The following is a 22,774-nucleotide window of genomic DNA, read 5'->3' as shown; positions in this document are numbered from 1 at the left end:
TTAAGACGGAGTATCATAGTAGAATTGATACATACAGAGCTTTGAGAGGTCAAGCACACTCATACCCACATATGTTGGACAGTTAAGCATTACCTCCACTTTTCGTAGGTAGATTGCGACAAGATTTTCTGAGAATATTTTATGACCTTTAAATGCAGGATCTGAGGTAAGCTTTTTATATTTCTTGGGATGGGTTTGGGGTTGTACTACTGAGACACGTACACGTTTCCTGAGATTTTCCATAGTTTTACCAAATACACTATTATTCATGAGTTCATAGAAGTCCTTCTCAAAATCATTCTTAGTCTTAGCATGTTTGGCGGTGTTAAATTCTATATATGGTTTCATCCATGGAGCCTGCTCGAATTTTATAGCTTCATAGACCTTCTTGATTACTAAACTCTGGCTAATATAATACTGGAGATTTCTATAATGAACTACATATTCATCCTTATAGAATAGGTTAGGGATGAGCTTATCCGTGGGTGTGTATCGTTATCCTGAGCGTGCTATTATTTCCTGCTGCTTTTTACTAAGCTATTCCTTCTTGACCTTCATTCGTTCTGATGCAAGAGGGTAATCTGTGTGTTGTGAATGGAGGGCTTGGAAATATTCCAGTTTAACTTTAAGGATATATTCTTCAGAAGAATCGTCTGGTATTTCATTACTCTCTATTTGTTTTTGAATGTTAAATAATATAGCTCATGATAATTTGTTTGTATAGTATATAAACTTAATAACAATAAAGCATATATAAATCATTAAAAAAAAAAAAAAAAAAAAATATTGAAATAAGATCAAAATGATAATTAAAATGATATCAAAATGACATCTATAAGTTAAACTTAAATATGTTATTTTGATGTCATTTCTATTATTATTTTAACATCATTTTGAATAATGATGTAGTTGGCCAAAAAATTCAGCTGAAAGCGCAGTAAATTTTTGGCTAACAACACCCAGCCGAAAAAAATTCATGTTGATTTAGAATATTTTATTAGTTCAACATCTAACTATTTTTGGCTGAATATTTTTGGCTAAATACATTTTTTTTAAATAATAGTGTAGTTAGTTAAAATATCCAAACAGCAATCAATATGAAATAACGACAAAATTTTATTTATTATAGAAAACAAGAAGTACATGATATTACTTTTGGACAGTGTATTATTATTTTTTATTAAATAAAACTACAAAATATTTGTTATTTTAACTCATTTATTTCTGTCCAATCATACTTTAATTTTAGATTTTTAGTAATTTAATTGTAAAAAAGAAACATTTTTAATATTTAATTGTTCTTTAAATTAATGAATAATTTATTTAACTATTAAAACTACCGTATATCGCGGGCCACAGTACCCCCCCTATGCACAGTACCCTTTAAAAAAATTTATCGGAATTTTAAAGTACCTGGATACTTTACATAGAAATCTTCAATTTAAAATCTTAGAATTTGTAAAATACCCGGGGTATAAATCCCGGATACAACTTTATTTATTAAAACGGAGTATTATTTATTAGTTATTCATTATTGTAATACAAATATATTTATAGTAATATACTCCTTAATCGATTCTTTATTTCTAATTATATGCAAGTTTAATAATTAGCAATTTTATTTGATAAAATGGAATAAAATAATATAAAAAAATTTACCTTATATACTTTTTTTAATTCGCTTAGTCTATAACGCATTTCTCCATGATCATCAGAATCTTGGTAATCATAATTACCATCATCTTCCTCTTTCTCACTTTCACTTTTGTCATTATCTTCTTTCCGACCAACTTCAACAACAACTTTAACGTCCCATTTATTCTCGTAGTTAGTTTCTTCGGGATATTCTTCTTCATAATTTTCATCGGTTGAGTTATCAAAATTTTCTAACACTTCGTTATCTCTATTCAATAAACTATCATGATCAAAAATACAATCATCTTCTGAACCATCAATATTTGTCGAAACTCCACAACTTTTAAAGGATCTTTGAATAAGATTTTCATCAACTTCATCCCATGACTCTTTAACCCATGTTGCGACTGTTGAATAAGAAGGTCTTTTAATCTTTCCGCTGGAGTAAAAGTATGAATATTTGATATCATCCAATTATTATACCGATCTTTAACCTATAATTTCACTAATATTAGTAACTAATAAGAATAAAATTGAAGTAAAAAGATCGAATAATTACCTTAGATTTAAAACTCTTATTAATTGCAACGTCTAATGGTTGCAATTTGGATGTACAACCGCCAGGAATTACGGCAATGTTTGTATTTTTTTCCACAAATTGATTTTTGACGAGAATTTACTATATGCGCACGAAAAGAATCTAATACTAACGTAGAACGTGGATTTCCAAAATGGTTCTTGAAGTCCAAACGTTCTCAAGCCCACACAACATTTCCTGTTCGTTAACCCACCCTTTTTCATTAGCTCTTATGTAAATACCGTGTGGAAAATTTTCTTTCGGAATATTTTTCAGTTTGAAAATGCAAACTGCAGGAAGTTTCGTACCGTCAGCCATACATGCAAATATAACTGTAAATGATGATCGTTCATGACCAGTTGTACGAATACTTACCGTTTTTGCTCCTTTTTGGTTTATAGTTGTATTACTCGGCAAATCAAACCACATGGGCGTTTCATCCATATTGCCTATATATTTTAGTTCATATTTATTATGAATTCTTAGGTACATAATATAACAAAAAAATATTTTGCTTTTCAATTAAATCTGATGGCAGTTGCTGTGCTACTGTTGTTCTACGACGCTCACTAAGGTCATATCTTCCTAGAAATCCTTCAAGCCACTTATTAGAAAATTTGAACCCAGCAATACCCGGATTATTTGCTAATAATTCTGGACTTTTGAATAAGGAAATGGCTTTATTGGTAATTAATTTTCGAGTAATGGCATTTCCATTGGCTCTTTTTTCACTTATCCATGCAAATAAATCATCTTCTAATTTCGGATATCTGGCAGGTTTACCCGGATGAAGTTTAGCCACATGAGGAGCAGTCGTTAATAAAGTTCCTTTTTTATTTTTTCAATCACGCAGTTGTTTGGGCTGAATATCAAATCTTTTGGCAGTTCCACGTATATTTCTATTATTATTTTCATAATAATGCACTATCATTAATTTTTCCCTTACATTCCATTGTCTTCATTTCTTTTGTGGTAAACAATTGCGTGTTTTTTTATTTTTCTTGTTGCCAATAACTACCATTTTACTTTTAGCAGAAAGAAAAAAAAAACGCGTAAAATAAAGACACGTAAATCAAACAAAGACATTTTTATGTATGAATAGGGGTATTTAGATAAGTAATTTTGTGTAAAATATCTTGAAAAAGTATCAAGATATGAGAAATAGGATACATTTAGAAATTCTTAACGAGAGATTACATCATAGTGATTATCCATAATACTCTGGATATTATACATCGGCAAAGTACCTGCGGTATTTTAAAAATCCTGTACCCCTCCTATGTATAGAACACCTATGTAATATACCCCGGGTACAGGTCCAAATGCCCAAAATTTGCAAGATACCGGGTACTGCGTAGGCGTGATATACGGTATAACAATACAATTATACAAATAAAATAAAAAAGGGAAATTTTTTTAAGGGATTTGAATTGTATTTGAAAATATATATACATTATTTTATTTTTTAAAATTTTTTTTTGTTTTAATTTAGATTCTTGTATTCTTCACTATCTTTGACAAATTATAAGTTTTTTGCATTATTTTTTATTTTTAATATACTAATTTTTAGCTAAGATCTAACTCAAAAAACAAAAAATATTTGAAAAAATATTTCAATAAACACTTAGAGACTGACAAGAGGTTATATATTCCATATTTAGTTTGAAGATTATTTTGTATATATACGATATTACATTTTACCTGAAATTTTTAATTTAACTAATTTTAGGCCTGAATCAAGAAAATTTTGGCCAGAATTATGGATTTGAAAATCATTAATTTAGCCAATTAAATAAATTTAAATTGATTTTAAACTTTGCAAATGTATTATATATTTGAAGAGAATACTATTGCCATAATAAAGTGAATTAGGAGGTTACATGAGTAATGACTGCTATTTAGATATTTTGGCTAACTACACTATTATTTAAAAAAAGTGTATTTAGCCGAAAATATTCAGCTAAAAATAGTAGATGTTAAATCAATAAAATATTCTAAATCAACATGAATTTTTTTTGGCTGGGTATTGTTAGCCAAAAATTTACTGTGACTTCAGCTGAATTTTTTGGCTAACTACACCATTATTCATTTTGATATTATTTTGATATTATTTTGATATTATTTTGATATTAAAATGATAATATTTTATTTTGATATCATATTGATATTAAATCAATATCAAATCAATATTAAAATGATATCAAAATAATATTGCTTGAAAACTTGAAGTTTCTGTAAAGTATAATTAATTTATAATAATTTTATAATAAATAGTGAATTAATTTGTTTGCCAAAATATAATATAATGGGATATTACTAGTGATTATTATTATATATAAAATATTTTCAAAAATTTTTGATTGAGATATTATTCTAATTATAATATAAATATCATTACTATATATACAAGTTCTCTTAGATTATTAATAAAGGCTGTTATTTAGATAGTTTTTGAGAAAAACAGGAAAGTTTGATTTTATAAATAAAATACAATTTTTTTTTTAAAAAAAAAAAAATTTTAGTGTAATTAGTATCTATTCAAGTTGTTTTACACATTTATTATTTAAATTAAAATTTTTGAAAAAAAATTTCTGATTTATTTTTTAACTCTAGTTAAAATTATAATTTTCAACCAAAATTAAGTGGTATGGTGATAATTACCACTGTTGATATTTAGCAATACCCTATAAATATAATTAATTAGCAAAAGGATAGGATAAATATTTTCTTTACAAATGTATAATATATCATCTAATAAGATCAGACAACTTAATTCTAGTATATTGGCCAATTTCTATTAACATTAGAAAGATTTCAATAGATAAAATTATACTTATCAGCGGAATTGAATTTTTGAATTATGACAGATGTAATTAAAATGCTATAATTTGCCGTAATTATATGTTTTATTAGTAAACATTTGTACTGACGTAATTGTTTTTGGTTATGCCATAATATTTTGATATTGACTTTTTAATTCTACTGAGAAGTATAGATAAAATTATAATATGAATAAAAAAGGAGGAGAAAGGGTAGTTAGTTTTATAAGTATTAAGTAGCAGCAGTATTATTATTAATGGTAAAGTTAGTAATAGTTAGTATGAAGTAGTAGAAAGAAACTGTCATGAGTGTCATCTTATAGTTTAGGACCAGCAGGTATATTTTATGCTTTATTTTTAAAGCATTTACTATTCCAATATCTTTTTTATATTTACTATATTTGCCCGAAAATAAGCAACTACCATAAAGTCCCAAATATAAGCAACCTTTTTTGTTACAGAGGTGCTTATATTTGGGTAAATTTATATATTTGGTATATTGTAGTATTGGCCAAAATTATCATAGTGTTGGTCAAGAGTGCTTACTTTCGGGTAATATAAAAATTTTGGTGCTTATATTTGGGGTGCTTATAATCGGGAGTTTACGGTAGTTTTGCGCATAATGCCGGCTAAGTTTTGATAATGTGGGCCAAAATTTGGTATAATGCGGGCCATATTGCTTATTTTCGGTGATTGCTTATTTTCGGGCAAATACGGTATTTTCATTTTACTCGATTTCTTTATTATGTATTATCTTACAAAAATATAATAAAAAGCTTTACTTTGATTTTTTAAATGTGTGTATGTGCTTTCATATATATGATTGTTTTTAAGGTATCTGGAAACTCCATGAGTATTAGAGTATTTGTTTATCACAGCTCAATTTCAAGGCATATTGAAAAATACGATCTTTAATTCAATTAGGTTGGAATTAACAAATTTCTGTTTTTATTGTACAATAATGCCGGAATAACAAAAAAAAAAGTAAATTTTATTATTTCCTTTTGCGCCACCCAATTTCCGCATAGTTTTATTTAATCCATTCATGTTTTTTTGCGATAGTCGCCTGAAGACGTAATATGGGGCAATAATCGAGTTGATTAAAGGAAATTTTTGGATCTATATTAGTTTATAATACTTTCCATCCTTGATCGAATTGATATCTGTGTTAGAAAAATTTAATATTTTATCTTGTAAAGGCAAGTTGTACGTCGGTGGGGTCATCATCAGTAGATTCTAAAGAACGAACATCGAACCATCCTCCTTTGTTCAATATATTATGAGCTATATACTCAAAGTTACTCAAAAGTGGATCATCAAATACTTTGATATTATCACGCATGGTTATAATAAAAGACCGAAAAGTTTTTATAGTGTTGATTATTACGATCTTAAATACGAACAATTTCTACTTGATATGTATTTTCCACTTAAACGGGATAAAATAGTCAAGTTCCCTATATAATGACATCGCATCCGTTTACGTTATGAAAAAAGTGACCGCTAATCTTGAAAACCTTATATTGCAAAGATATCGGGAGGTTTGTATGGATATGAACGAGCTTATTGCTCAAGGAATCTCTAACTTCACTTTCGCTAACAGAATCAACAGAATCAAAAATATCTATTTTGTATTTTTCAATTGCATTATCAAGTTTTCTTTGGTGATCTGCTCGGCTAGCCTTCTGCAAGACAAACCGAGGGACCCCTCCCCACTTCAAAAAACATCTTTTGGCAATTTTCTTGGTTACAACATCCTTATAGTAAAACTTCCTCCAACCCTTGATCTCCTTCCAACTCCATACTGGCATATAACTTCACTATCATATTTATCAAAGTTCGTATAATGAGTATACTTGGATGAACAGATTAGGATTGTTTTAGCATTAATATCTTTGGTTCCTTGCCATCTACAATATACCAAACTTGTGTATCACTTAATGCTGTCGCTATAAAAGGCTTCTTTTCCGTCAAAGATAATCGGCGCTCTTTCACGATAGTTATCATATATAACCCTTTCATTTCATAATGTAAGTAAATAGAGTAAATAATATCCAAAGAAGGTTTTTCCGATACCCAGATTTCCGGTGATACGCACTTTAAATATTTTCATATCAAAGACAATTAATTTCAGGTCGCGATAACATTACGATGAACAGCTCTCCAAAAATTTGGTATCCTTTTCTAGAGCAAGGTTTCAACCATCTATAACACGCGTTCTCTTTAGAAATTGCCAAAATTTCTTCAAACTTTCACTATCTTGTTTAAAGAACTTTACCTCACTCAACGCGAGAGGTTCAACTATGTCAACTATGACATTAATACTCTTCTTAGGCGGTTCTCAGGCCAGTAGTCTCCGATATCATTTATTGTTGACAGCTCTTCAATTTCCTCGAGCGAGAGATTTCTCAACTGAACGTACGAATTTCTACCTTCCATAGCTTAATATCTTTGGCGTCAATGTTAGCGAAAGTTTGCGGATCTTTGCCTTTATAGCTTTCTTAAGTTCACTAATAGGCTCGTCCCTACTAATTTTAACAGAGAAAGCATTCGCGGCTTTAACGAAATGATAGGCATTTTACATATTTTTGTGAAATGCTATTGGTGTGCGTGAGTGACAAGAGTGAAAAAATTTTATTGATCATCTACAAATGGGATCATCTTACCACACCTAGGAGGCGATTATATAGTTTGACTGTACATACTCGTACAGTCAGTAGTTAGTTGTCTCTTGCGATTATATTTAATATCGTCCATTAATAAACTTTAATTGGCGTTTATTACGGTATATTTATTTTTAGGTCTTCTACTGATTCTGATCAAGAGATTATCCAACGAAGATAAAGTAATAGTTACTTTTTCTGAACAGTGAAGGATGAAGAAACATTTTAAGAATACGAGCGTGATAAAGCAATTATGATTATATGATTATGATTATATGCGCTTACGCGTGATAATTTATATCTGATAACTGATGATGCATGTGACTATGTGAGCATGTCGTTAAAATCGATAGGCTAAGGCGCTAAGCTCGTTATGGAGATGATCACGTTAAAATTTACGAATTAAAAGGATCATCTCGAATTGCATATCATTTTTTCTTTCTCAAATCTCAATTATCATGCGTTTATATATAGTTTTCTCTTTCCTTTCTTTTTTCTTTTTTCTCAATCATGTCATCGGATTTAAATATTCGAGCGATGTTACTTGTGCTTTCATTAATTCACAAGCTAATAATGAGATATTTTATACATATACTTGGGTAATTAAAGATTTTCAAGATTTTTGTAACAAAGAATATTCTGGTAACATATTTAGTGAAAAATTTTATTCTCCTATGTTAAATAATCAAGAAGAAAATTATGCTTGGAGAATTTCACTTTATCCACGTTTCTCTTATAGTAGAAGAGAATATATAAGTGTTTATTTAATAGCATTTCAAACCAATCAAGAAAAATTGAATGGATTAAAAAATCGACAAACTAGAATAAAGTTTGAAATATATTTAAGTGATAATAATATTGAATCAATTACAAGAGAATCATTAAAATTATTATCACAAAGTGAAATAGAAAGTCATACATTTTTATTTGATAAGAATATAATTTCATTAGATTATTATGAATTTTGTGAAGTTTCAAATATATTTCCTAATGGAAACACTTCAAAAAGTGCAAATTTAATAATTCGATTACATTTTTATAAAAATGAGAATTCTACAGAATCAATACCAAATTATGATAATAATTATAATTCACAAGATTATTTTAAACAATTTGAAGAATTTGAACATTATTTTAATAATGATATATTTAGTGATATAACATTTAAATTTAGTTGTGGATCAGAAATTAAAGCTTCAAAGATGTTTCTCGCTTTTAAATCCCTTCATTTTAAAAAATTATTTGAACAAATTGATAAAGATTCTAACGCGTTAATTTTTCATATAGAAGGAGTATCATATAATTGTTTTCACAAATTATTATATTTCGTTTATACTGGTAGAATTGATAATAATTTATCTTATAATGAATTAATTGAATTATATAAAGAATCTAATTGGAGGGAGATTAATGATCTAAAAGAAATCACTAGTTGCAGAATTATTAAATTTATTAATGAAAGTACTTGGGATGAAATATTATTATTAGGATGGAAATCAAACAATAATGTCTTAAAAAATTCTGCCATGAAATTTCTTAGTGATAATTGGACAAAAGTTAAGGATACTGATAAAATGAGAAATTTCGAAAATGTAGCTAATATAGAATGGTTAGAAGAATTATTTATTGCAAAACTTTTTGGTGTATGAGGTAAATTTATATTATTGGTCATTTCATGAAGGTAACTCGAAATATTATTTATTCCTTCCTGTATGTTATTTTTTAACTTGTATCAAATTTTTCCCTTAAATAAAGATACGTATGACAAATTGTAGACTTACTAAAAGAAATTGATGTAAAATTAGGAAACAACACTTTAAATTAAATGAAATTTTCGTTTGTTCCATCTTCCTTCTTCGCATTAAAAGAATAAGGCAAAGTCGAGTAAAATTTTATAAGCCTAAGTAAAATATAAACGTAAAATATTGGAATAGCGAGTTTACCTAACTAATAAAAATGGGTGCACCTTCCTGCTACCTATATTACTACCATGTCCCACAAACCAATCATCTAAAACATTCTTTACTTAACGACACCCCGCTTTCTTGGAACCCCTATGAACGGGGACTTTTAAGACACATATCCATGATCAGATTATTACAGATAGTTAAGCTGTCATTTTCTTCAGAGTATGTGATGAACATCCAAGCATTTGAGATGATAAGTTCGTTCGTAGATGTATCGATACAGAAATCGCAGTTTTTTACAGAAACTTATGGATTCATAATGGAAATATTTGAATAAAATTTACGAGTTTCTTTAAATTTTAATTTTTGTGCGAATTAATTTTGTATATAATAAATTCACGTAACGATCAATGGAATTGTTTGCTGATCCAACGAATATAAATATGGCAGTATCTTGAATATCGAAGGTAAGCACCGCGGTATCACCTAAAAAACTTAAGGTTTGTTGATCCCCCGGTGAAAATCATCTTAAATAGTACTATTTTATTCTTTTTTTTTTAGGGTAATGAATGTTAAATTCTTTATCGGGGTGCAGGTAGCATTTTTTAAAAATTCAAAGTTCTCAGGATATTTCGGTAAAATGATCAAAAATATAATATAGAACGAACGGTCAAATATCGTCTCATGTAATAAATAAATTATATATCGTTCAAAAGAAAAAACGACATTTTCCTGTATATAAGAATAAGATCAAGAACATTTTTCTTACAAAAAGTTGTAGTCAAAGATAATAATAACGTAATTCCAATTATGAACCTTTTTATGGATCTTACCGTCTTTCTTCTGCATAGTATCTGTAGTGTTTCTGTTCAAATAACTCGATTATTAGCTTTGTTTTAGAGCATATAAACTTAATTCGAGTGGTATTTAGTGATGATGATAATTCATAAGTATTACAAATGTTGTTGTAAAGACAAAATCCTTAGAAAAGATGTCGAGCACTGGATTTCATGCGAAAGTCTCAAGTTAGGACGAGAAAAAGAAAGACAAAATTCCTGTTATCTCATAACTGGTATTAAGAGAAGCCATTTGGAAAGATTACATCCTTTCACCTGCGAATAAAATGAATTATTCATATGTAACATTTATATATATAATTATTATAGGACTGATATTAGTATTTAATTAAAGGCTATGCAAATAGCTATTGATTTTTACGAGAACATATTTACATATCCTGCACAAAACGTAACAAAATGATACAACCCATAAAAGATAATGTAAATAATAAAATTTATTTAAATAATTTATACTATAATTTTTTAAAGCAAATTTTTAATCAAATTTATCTTTCTTTTTTTATCCAAAGGCAAATTGATACGACTCAAATTTTATTGACGAAACTGTGAACATAATGAAATCCCTATGAAAAGTATTTATACTTAAAATATACTTAAAATTTTATTAAAATGTACTTAAAATAAGTATCAATTTTAATTCACGATATATTTATAATATACCTAAAATATGCCTAATATACTCTTGAAATGTACTTTTAATGTACTTGTTTTTTGCCCAAGTACTTAAATTATATTTTTACATGTTTAAAATTTTTTTTACTGGGGGTGATCATCACCGTTGGCCGGAATTATCAATTTTTACCGGCACTATATTTTTTTAATGCTGGTCGATCGTCGTTATTTCAGTCACCGGTGATCATCACCCCCGGCTGAAAATTTAATTTAAGTATATTTTAAGAATATTTTAAATATGTAAAAAAAAAAATACACTTATATTGTACTTAAATTCTAATGTAAGTATATTTTAAATATAATTTAAGTACTTGGGCAAAAAGCAAGTACATCAAAAGTATATTTCAAGAGTATTTTAGGCATATTTTAAATATATTATAAGTATATCGCAAATTAAAAATTGATACTTATTTTAAGTATATTTTAAGTATAAAGACTTTTCATAGGGAATAAATAAATTAATTAAATTAATAGTCATTTTAAAATAAAATTTCATTTTACTTGGAAAATGGTTTTTCCTTAAAAAAAAAGAAAAATGGAAATTTCTTTTTAAGAGTAATAAAATGACCAATCTGATTATTTTGTTTATTTGAACAATCCGATTATTTTGATTATAATTCAATTACCATCATACGATTTTCTTTTAGGGGTGTTTTTCCTCTTCATTCAAATATTTTTAAGGTTCAATCTCATAATAATTTAGACACATGATTTTTTATTAATAATTATGCGTGAGAAAAAAAAAATGAATGCCGTGGGAAAGTAAATAAAAAAAAAATTACCTTGTGATCAAATTCGTGATCAACAGATTATCATTTCTTATTACCCGGTTGTTTTTTACGCAATATTTCATAAAATTGAATAATTTTTTACCAGATTACTAACGAAAACCGGATAAGAATTGGTAATCCTAATATAAAATTGTTTAATACCATTTTGAAAATGGTAATAATAATCAATAAAGTAAAATAAACGCGAAAATAACCTCGGTACATAAACATTGATTCATTAACCCAGGCGTTTTTATTTAAAATGTATGTTGTAGATTATTACAATATAATATAATACTTAACGTAAAGTTTTCGTAATCAAATTGTTGGTCAGCTGTACAGTCTGAGGTACTTTGTACATAGTACACGGGGATAATCATTCAATATTATCAAAGGATACATAAATAACCTGGAATTGGAATACAAAATATTAAATAAAAAATAAAAAAATAAAAATACTGAATTATTATAAATTTATTATTTCGTATTATTTCGTATTAAACCATGATTAAAGGAATCATTAAAAATCATTCCCAAAATCTTTATAGATTTGATCGTATTCATTCAGTCCTTTTTATAAAAAATTCCACTTTAATTGGTGCTTTTTCTCCTTCTCAATCAAAATTTTACGCTCAATCTCATAATTTTAACATATTAAAAGATTCTACGGAACATGATACTACTCTTCCTTCATTTATGGTCGGATATAAAAATGGATTTTTACCAAGACAGGTAGATAGATATTCATAGTAAACTTAAATTTTTCTAATGCCATAAAATAAAAAAATTTTGTAAATGTTTAGGATCCACTTGCAAAATTACCGGATCGATTTTATGCTCTTGAACATTTATTACAAAATATGCCAATTCATTTACCAAATGGTGGGGAAGGTTTGTTGGCAAAAGGTCAATTGGGTAACGCTGTAAAAGATTTACCGCAATTTGATGTTTCAGATATTACCGATCAAAGGTTACTTTCCGGTAGGTAATATAATTACTGCGGTATATATTGTATATATTGTATATTAATAAGTGCGATATATACTGTACTGTATAGCATTGTTTAGAGATTATACATTTTTGGCATCATCATACCTACTTGAACCATGCGATATCATGTATAGAGAAAGAAAAAGTTATGGCATCGGACGCGAAATTTTACCAAAAAATATTGCTATTCCTTTAAGTATCATCGCAAATAAATTAAACGCTTTCCCATTTATGGAATACGCTCTCTCTTACAGGTGCATATCTCCGCCGCAGCTTTTGTTTTATATTGCATAATAACTCTATTATACGAGTATATAACCTTTTTTTTTAGTTTGTATAATTATCAACGGACTGATTCTACGAAACCTGTCGTTTATTCTAATTTAAAATTGATTCGTGCGTTTGCTGGAACACCTTCGGAACATGGGTTTATATTAGTTCATGTTGCTATGGTGGCACATTCAGGAAATTTAGTTAAATATACAATGGAAACTATTGAAGCAACACAAGAAAAAGTAATTAAAGATTAAAAATACCGTAAAAGTTATATGTACTAGTTAACGTTTTTGCTGAAAAAATTCGTAAATTTAATAATAATTTATATCCTCTTTTTTTCCTACTAAAATGTTTAAAAAAAAGGATCGAGCTAAATTTAATAATGCATTGAAAAATTTAAGTGATACTATGAATTTAATTAACCAAGAAATGGAAACCATGTGGGAACGTTCTAATTCTGATGATTATTTAAAATTCCGTACATTCATTATGGGTTCCAAAAATCAACCAATGTTCCCGAACGGTATGTACCACACACAATATATAAATTACTAAATTACCAAGCGATATTTTAAGCGATATTTTATATATTAATTATTTTATTTATATATCTGTTAGGTGTTATTTATGAGGGTGTAAGCGAAAAACCATTATTCTATAGAGGTATTTTATAACTTGTATTATGATTGTGATTTTTATATGCGTTCTAATAAATAATCTTTTATTTTTTTTAGGGGAATCTGGAGCAAATGATTCAATGATTCCTTGTATGGATAATCTTTTACAAATAACTTCAAAATTACCAAAAAATCCTTTAACGGAAGTATTAAAAGATTTTAGAAAATATCGCCCTACGAATCATAAAGAATTCTTAGATTTCGTACAAAGAAGTGCCGAAGAAGTTAATGTTAGAGGTTATGCCATTCAAGTATGTATATGTGAGAGCTTTAAACTGTATTGATAATTGTTATATATCGTATTTTTGTAATTTAAAATAACGACTTTTATTTTTTTGCGTTAAAAATAGGATGCAAACAGTACCGGTGAGTTCTAATTTTACATAATAACGTTTAAAATTTCAATTCGTTTTAAATTCTGTCTAATCTGTGTAAATCTTATATTAATTTAGCATTGTATCTGGCAAATATGGATCAAATTCGAGCATTCCGTCATAGACATTGGAACTTTACAAAAGAATATATCATTAAAAATACGGCACATCCAGTAGCAACAGGGTAATTATACAAGATCAATAATCCATAATATATATTTATCAATAATATATACGTATCAATAATGTTAACTTTTTTATATAATTTTTATTAGTGGTTCGCCTATAGTAACTTGGTTACCAAATCAACTTGGTACTATATTAGATCAAATGAATAAAATAGGTCAGACGATTGATTATAATAAATTAACACCAGAAAATAAAATTATTATAGATGAAATCGTTAATAAAGTTAATGCCCAAGAAAGAGTTTTAAAGCGTGAAGTCAAATTTTTGAAACAACAATTTGGTTCTAGTCAAGATAGAGTTGTTATTTAATGTATCCTTTTAAATTTAAAAAAAATGGTACATTTATTAACACATTAAAATTATTTAATAAAATTCAGATATTCTCATTACAATTTGGACACATGTTTTATTATAGTTGATTATTCGTAAATGCCGTGGGAAAGTTAAATCAAATTCGCTTTTTTATTTAGATCAAGATCATCTCGTTTCACCCTTGTAACCATTGTGATCGAATTAATATTATATTCGTTTTTTTTTCGAGATCAACAGATTATCTCATTTCTTATCGTTATTTACATTTTTTGCCACGAAAAACCGGATAAGAATTGACAATCATTAATATAAAATTGTTTAGTACCATTTTTGAATAGTAAACAATAGTAAAATAAAATACATACTAAACATTTATAGTGACACCTCTCCTAAGTGCACTCCCCTTGGGACTATAGTAAAAAAATAGTAAAATGTGCACCTAGAAGGCGTGCATTTATAGAGAGTAAAAAATTAAGAGCTCTTATAAGTTGGACCCAGGCCCACCGTGCACTTAAAGAGAATTTATATAGTGCATGCACTTATAAAGGGTGCACTTATAGAGGTGTAACTGTATTCATTAATCTAGGCTTTTTTTTTAAAAAAAAAAAAACGTACGCTGTAAGATTATTACAATACTTAAAGTTTTCATAATCAAATTGTTTGGTCAGCTGTACAGTCTGAGAATAATCATTCAGAAGGGTCCAGGTTTCTGGAGTACAGTTATACGAAATGTTATGAATACATAACAAAAAGCTTATTGTAGCGAATGCTATACGCTATAACATATTATCTATTATCGTGTTTTATTAAAATTTGAACCGCTTTAAATTCGTTCTCTGAATTTTGAGCTAAATTTTTGCTTTTTCTTAACGTGTTTTAATAAATATCAATGTCATCCATGCTGGAATACTAACTTATATAATTGCTCACATAATCTATTTCATTGTTTTAAACTTATTAATAATAAAAGCATGTTTGATTGTATACGTGCTATTGAGTGTAATACAACGTACTATTGAGTGTAGTACATCGTACTATTGAGTGTAGTACAGAATACACTTTTTTAGTAACTTACCCCACGATCTACTCACAACCACTTTATTGCTAAAAGATTCATAAATAAACCAAAAAAATTTAGAAGATGAAGAAAAAAAATATTATAATACAAAAATATTAAATTATAAAAAAAAAAAAATTATTTCGTATTACTTCGTATTAAACCATGTTTTTGTCAATTAAAGGAATCGTTAAAAACAATTCACAAAATCTTTATAGATTTAATCGTGTTCATTCAGTCCTCTTTAGAAAAAATTCCTCTTTAGTTGATGACTTTTCTCCTTCTCAATCAAACTTTAATGTTCATTCTCATAATTTTAATATATTAAAAGATCCTATAGAACATGATACTACTCTTCCATCATTTATGGTCGGATATGAAAATGGATTTTTACCAAGACAGGTAGTAAAATGATATTATTCTAACGTCATAAAAGATCATTTTAAAAAATTTTTTTTGTAAATTGTTAGGATCCACTTGCAAAATTACCATATCGATTCTATGCTCTTGAAAATTTATTACAAAATATGCCAATTCATTTACCAGATGGTAGAGAAGGTTTATTAGCAAATGGTCAATTAGGTGACGCCGTAAAAAGAGATTTACCGCAATTTGATGTTTCAGATATTACCGATCAAAGGTTACTTTCCGGTAGGTAATAATATAATGACTGCGCGCGGTATATATTGTATATATTGTATATTAATAAGTGTGATATATCTGTACCGTATAGCATTGTTTGGAGACTATACATTTTTGGCATCATCATACCTACTTGAACCATGCGATATCATGTATAGGGAAAAGAAAGATTATGGTCTCGGACGCGAAATTTTACCAAAAAATATTGCGATTCCTTTAAATATCGTCGCAAATAAATTGAACGCTTTCCCATTTATGGAATACGCTCGCTCTCACAGGTGCATATCTCCGCAGCTATTTTTTTTACATTGCGTAATAGCCTCTGTTATACGAGTATATAACCTTTTTTTTTTAGTTTGTATAATTATCAACGGATTGATCCTACGAAACCTATCGTTTATCCGAATTTAAAATTGGTTCGTGCGTTTGCTGGAACAGCTCCGGAACGTGGATTTATATTAGTTCATGTTTCCATGGTGGCACGTTCAGGAAATTTAATTAAATGTACAATGGAAACGCTTGAGGCAGCACAAGAAAAAGTAAATAAAACATGTAAATTAACATTTTTTGGAAAAATTCGTAAATCTAACAATAATTTATATATATATTTTTTCCTCTACTAAAATAAAAAGGATCGAGTTAAATTTAATAATGCATTGAAAAATTTAATTGATACTATGAATTCAATTAATCAAGAAATGGAAACCATGTGGGAACGTTCTAATTCTGAAGATTATTTAAAATTTCGTACATTCATTATGGGTTCCAAAAATCAACCAATGTTTCCGAACGGTATGTAGTAGTAATACACTAACTGACATCTATTTTTTTAATCCTTGATGAAACAAGATTTGATATCCTTAATCATGTTATTTATTTATCTGCTAGGTGTTATTTATGAAGGTGTAAGCGAAAAACCATTATTTTATAGAGGTATTTATAACTTGATATTCGATATTATATTAAAAACTCGATATAGCGATAAAGTTCACTATATGAGAGATATGACGATATTTTTCAGATTTCTTATGTGGAGTAGTTTAACTGTATAATTGTGTTTTTTATGAGTTCTATACTTTATATTTTTCGAAGATTTTCGTTATGTAGTTTAACTATTTTATTATATTTTTTTTATGCGTTCCAATACTGTTATATTTTTTATGATTCTAACATATCGCTATATCGTAGTTTAACCGTATAATTGTTTTTTTTTATGCGTTCTAATACCGTCCTAATTCAAAATAATTTAAATAATTTTTTTTTTAGGGGAATCTGGAGCAACTGATTCAATGATTCCTTGTATGGATAATCTTCTACAAATAACTTCAAAATTACCAAATAATCCTTTAACGGAAGTATTAAAAGATTTTAGAAAATATCGTCCTGCAAATCATAAAGAATTCTTAGATTTCGTACAAAGAAGAGCTGAAGAAGTTAATGTTAGAGGTTTTGCCATTCAAGTATGTAATGTGGATCTGTAGAACTGTAATGATATGACGTATTTTGTAATTTTAAATAACTTTAAATAACAATGATTTTTTTTTTATTTTATTTGTTGCATTAAAAATAGGATGCAAATAGTACTAATTTACATAATAACGTTTTAAAATTTAAATCCACTTAAATCCCACCGTCTAAATTTGTTTAAATCTGTCTAATCTGTATAAATCTACTTACATTAATTTAGCATTGTATCTGGCAAATATGGATCAAATTCGAGCATTTCGTCATAGACATTGGAACTTTACGAAAGAATACGTCATTAAAAATTCGAAACATCCGGTAGCAACAGGGTAATTATACAACACATATCAATAATATATATACTTATCAATAATATATATTATAATATTCAATAATATATATGTATCAATAATATTAACTTTTTAACACAATTAACTTATTTCATAGTGGTTCACCTATAGTAACTTGGTTACCAAATCAACTTGGTACTATATTGGATCAAATGAATAAAATAGGTCAAACGATTGATTATAATAAATTAACACCAGAAAATAAAATTATTATAGATGAAATCATTAATAAAGTAGATGCCCAAGAGAGAGTTTTAAAACGTGAGGTCAAATTTTTGAAAGAACAATTTGGTTCTAGTCAAGATAGAGTTGTTATTTAATGTTTCTCCTTAATAATTTAAAAAATAGTAGTAGTATTTTAACTTTGTTAAATTATTAAATTATTAATAAAATTCAGATTATTAAATTATTTAAATTTTCATAAATTTTCTAAAATTGGTTATATCATTTTAACGTATAGCGTCATTTTTACCATTGTAGAGAGATGGTATTTTTCATGCAAATTAGTTGAAATTAGAACAAAATCATTAAATTAGATCAAACTTAATTTTAAATAAATTATAATTTTCTCATAGTAATATAAATCTACTTATATTAATTTAGCACTGTATCTGACAGATATGGATCAAATTCGAGCAACTTGTCATAGACATTGGAACTTTGAATTTTACGAAAGAATGAATACATCCAGTATCAACAAAGTAATTATACAACACATATCAATATATATATCAATAAATAAAGTATACGTATCAATAATATTAACTTTTTAACATTTTTTCATTTATATTAACTTTAACTTTTTAATAATGGTTCACCGGTTAATGAATAAATTAAGTCAACCGATTGATTATAATTAACATCAGAAAATAAAATTATGAAATAATTAATAAAGTTAATGCCCAAGAGAAAGTTTTAAAATGTGAGGGAAAATTTTTGAAACAATTTGATTCTAGTCAAGATAAAGTTGTTATTTAATGTTTCCCTTTAACTTAAAAAATAGTAGTAGTATTTTAACGTTGTTAAATTAATAAAATTTAGATATATTTAAATTTTCGTAATTGGTTGGATATTCCAATTCAACGTATAACATCTTATCTCCATTTAGAGATAGTATTTTTACATATTCAAGTTAGTTGAAATTGGAGCAGATAAACTTAATTATAAATTTTCCCATAGTAATATAATTATACTTATATTAATTTAGCATTGTGTCTGACAGATCTGGATCAATTCGAAATGTACCGTAACCATCAATTCGTCATAAACATTGGAACTTTACGAAAAGAATGAATACATCATTAAAAATTCGAAATATCCGGTAGCAACAAGGTAATTTATACAATACATATCAATAATATATATAGTATTTATCAATAATATATATAGTATTTATCAATAATAAATACTTATCAATAATAAATACTTATCAATAATAAATATAAATATTTATCAATAATATATACATATCAATGGTTACGGTACATTTCGCCAAAGTTTATTTCGCCGAAACCCATTTCACCGAGGCCATTTCGCCAGAGGGAAGTTTCGTCGAAGCCCGAAGGGATATTTCGTCGGATGGACGTTTTGTCGAATAGACATCTTTTCCCCGAATCGTTTATTTTGTCGAGGGACATTTCGCTGAAAATATTCCTTAATCAATACAAAGAAAATAAAAATGTTTCGGAAAATTGATGAGTACGAAATTATTAAATATAATTAATTTTTCTTTACTGTAATTAAAATATAATAAATAAACGCAACTTGTAATGTATAAATAATTCGTTTGTCTTATAAAAAAGAAAAGGTAAACTGAAAAATTTCATATCTTCGGCGAAATGTCCTTCAGTAAAATGACCATTCGGTAAAATGGCCATTCGGGGAAATGGCACTTCGGTGAAACATCCCTTCGGCTAAATTGCTTCGGCGAAGTGGGTTTTGGTGAAATGGACTTCGGAGAAAAGTCCGGATACCCATATCACCATCAATAATATATATTATATTTCATCAATAACATATACGTGTCAATAATATTAACTTTTTTTATTTTTTCAATTTTTATTAACTTTCCATTAAACTTTTTATAATGGTTCACCGGTTATCAAATCAACTTAATATTATATTGGATCAAATGAATAAAAATGAGTCAACTGATTGGTTATAATAAATTAACACCTGAATATATATAAAATTATGAAATCATTAATAAAGTTAATGCCCAAGAAAAAGGTTTAAAACGTGAGGTCAAAATTTTGATCCTAGTCAAGATAGAGTTGTTATTTAATGTATCACCGGTTACCAAATCAACTTAGTATTATATGAATAAACGATCGATTATGAAATCATTTATAAAGTTTTAATACCCAAGAGAAAGTGAGGTCAATCCTAGTCAAGATAGAGAATAGAGTTATTATTATTTAATGTTCCCCCCCTTAATTTTTTAGTAACACTATTTTTTTAACGTATTAAAAAATTATTGTAATTAAAATTCAAAAAGATATTTCATTTAAATTTTCTAAATTGGTTATGAATTCAACGTATTATATAACGCCTTATCTCCATTTAAAGAGATTACGTATGCAAGTTAGCTGAAATTAGAGTAAAAATTCATTTTAAATTAATTAATAATTCATAATTTTCCCATAGTAGCCGACTTTGAAAAAAGGTTTAAGAAAAAGGAAATATCAGAGTATATGCGGACTTAATCTTGATAAAAAACTTGTTTGAAATGTTTTGAAATATATCACGCCCTCAGGTAATAAAAAGCACTATTTGTCACACAATTATATATCATACTAACGCTATGACATTTTTAAAAATCGTTACACCAACCATTTCATGTATTACAAAGATGACGAAATCTACAATAATCAATATAAATAAATAACCCGGGTGGCGTACATTATATTTTAACCTTATTTAGACGCAGCAACATCAGCAGAGAGAAAAAGAAAGAATAATCTATATAATAAAAAAAAATTATTAGAATAACATTAGAATAATATTAGAATAATAGCATTTGAAACAATCATAAATATACTGTATATATATTTTTTTTATTACTCGGTAATTTCCTTCTCTACATTTCTTAATATATATTCCATTTTAGAAATCTTTTAGGCGTCCATTTTCATACGCCATTTTTTTTTGTATTCCCGTTAACAATTTGACGCCAGAATTGATATTTCATTTTCAAATAATTGTAAGAAAAAAGAAAGTCAAATTACGTAATAATAGTTTGCACGTCACGATTGTCAGATAGTAAGACTTATTTCATTGTTAAAATAGCGTAAATCATTTATACAATAGTTATTAAGAAAGTAGGATTAGATGATTTTTTTTTTTTTAATATGCTCACAAAAAAAATTGCATGCTCACCAAAAATTATATGCTCATAAAGAAAATGTAGTGCATTTAACGAGCATGATAAATGCAATAAAATGCGATAAAAAATGAATGAAAATATTCTTTCATGAAATTTACCAGATGATCCTTTTGACATATGTATATGTTCGTAAAAGTGGCACAATTTCCTGATATGAACAAATAATCAAATAATCACACTGTTGTGATTACGGAAGTAACTGCCTATAAAGTAAAATGTTTGTTATGGGGTAAATATAGTACACCACAAAAATCCCACCAATTCCAACTAGTACTCTGGTGATTACTCCTTAATTCATTCATTTAAGGGGGGGAGGGGAAAATTACTTATCTCGCGGAACAGTCCGTTTTTTATTCGACAAATATATATATTTTATCTTTAAATTATCTAGTTTTAAAATTACTTTATAAAGTATTATTTATTTTTTTTTTAACGTTAATACGTCATATCCAATATATATAATTAATTGTGATACATTCATAAAATTATTATTTTTTTTTTTGAATTCAAAAAGATGTGCCCAATCAAATGGCGTAAGTTGTACTGATCAAATGCACAGTTTTTGTACTTGCACTATAATTCAATATAATTTTTAATTTTAATTTTATAATCTTTTTCGTTACAAAATTTCTTTTGAAGAAAATAACTGATAAGGTAATTTTTTCTCAAGAAATTAATAAAAAAAATTGGTTTTTTTTTTAAAGTTTTTTATTTTTAATTTTTTTTTTTGTTTATTTAAGTAAATATAGGTCTGTGCACTTTATATATTATAAAGATAAATATTATTCTTTTTTAAATATTTTGTCAATATTTTTAGCCAAGTAATTGGAAATAAATTGAAAATATATAATATAATTATATTATATATTATTTACTTGTACGATGTAATTGATATCATTATAGAATATATTAATATGACTTTTTTTGTATATAAAGTTGAGAAACAATCACACTTTTTTTGTGTAATAAATAAATAAATAAATAAATATCTTTTTGACTTCAATCTCCGTTTATAAAGAAAAAAAAAACTTAATCTTTGATCAATAAAAATGATAGAGATACGCAAACATATTTATAAATACGTAATTATATATATATATATACACATATATATATAATAAATACGTAATTAATTAATTCCATACTCCTTACTAT

At 27.0% G+C, this 22,774-nt stretch overlaps 5 protein-coding genes across 5 annotated transcripts; 3 read left to right on the top strand and 2 right to left on the bottom strand.

Annotated features, from left to right (window-relative positions):
* Nucleotides 1–1,291: 1,291 nt before the first annotated feature.
* Nucleotides 1,292–2,436, bottom strand: OCT59_010430 (uncharacterized protein; the record flags this gene model as incomplete). Its single annotated transcript, XM_066132994.1, has 2 exons — nt 1,292–1,300; nt 2,347–2,436. The coding sequence occupies 2 exons, from the start codon at nt 2,434–2,436 to the stop codon at nt 1,292–1,294; spliced, it is 99 nt and encodes a 32-aa protein (XP_066000584.1).
* Nucleotides 2,437–6,217: 3,781 nt separating this feature from the next.
* Nucleotides 6,218–6,842, bottom strand: OCT59_010429 (uncharacterized protein; the record flags this gene model as incomplete). The annotated part of the gene is made up of 2 exons (XM_066132993.1): nt 6,218–6,421; nt 6,549–6,842. 2 exons carry the CDS (start codon nt 6,840–6,842, stop codon nt 6,218–6,220), a joined length of 498 nt encoding a protein of 165 aa, XP_066000583.1.
* A 1,310-nt stretch (nt 6,843–8,152) lies between these two features.
* OCT59_010428 (uncharacterized protein) lies at nt 8,153–9,343 on the top strand (the record flags this gene model as incomplete). The annotated part of the gene is made up of 1 exon (XM_025317942.2): nt 8,153–9,343. The coding sequence occupies one exon, from the start codon at nt 8,153–8,155 to the stop codon at nt 9,341–9,343; it is 1,191 nt and encodes a 396-aa protein (XP_025177315.1).
* Nucleotides 9,344–12,407: 3,064 nt separating this feature from the next.
* Nucleotides 12,408–14,718, top strand: OCT59_010427 (uncharacterized protein; the record flags this gene model as incomplete). Its single annotated transcript, XM_025317941.2, has 10 exons — nt 12,408–12,635; nt 12,707–12,884; nt 12,961–13,147; nt 13,225–13,408; nt 13,533–13,692; nt 13,788–13,832; nt 13,904–14,097; nt 14,197–14,212; nt 14,299–14,404; nt 14,496–14,718. 10 exons carry the CDS (start codon nt 12,408–12,410, stop codon nt 14,716–14,718), a joined length of 1,521 nt encoding a protein of 506 aa, XP_025177314.2.
* Nucleotides 14,719–15,943: 1,225 nt separating this feature from the next.
* OCT59_010426 (uncharacterized protein) lies at nt 15,944–18,554 on the top strand (the record flags this gene model as incomplete). The annotated part of the gene is made up of 9 exons (XM_025317940.2): nt 15,944–16,180; nt 16,249–16,429; nt 16,512–16,698; nt 16,776–16,959; nt 17,053–17,212; nt 17,309–17,353; nt 17,687–17,884; nt 18,108–18,213; nt 18,332–18,554. 9 exons carry the CDS (start codon nt 15,944–15,946, stop codon nt 18,552–18,554), a joined length of 1,521 nt encoding a protein of 506 aa, XP_025177313.2.
* Nucleotides 18,555–22,774: the final 4,220 nt, after the last annotated feature.

Source organism: Rhizophagus irregularis, chromosome 18 (assembly GCF_026210795.1).
Source record: "Rhizophagus irregularis chromosome 18, complete sequence".
Taxonomy (NCBI): Eukaryota; Fungi; Glomeromycota; class Glomeromycetes; order Glomerales; family Glomeraceae; genus Rhizophagus; species Rhizophagus irregularis.
The sequence above is the reverse complement of the archived record's forward strand: the minus strand, read 5'-3'. Positions and strand labels throughout refer to the sequence as shown.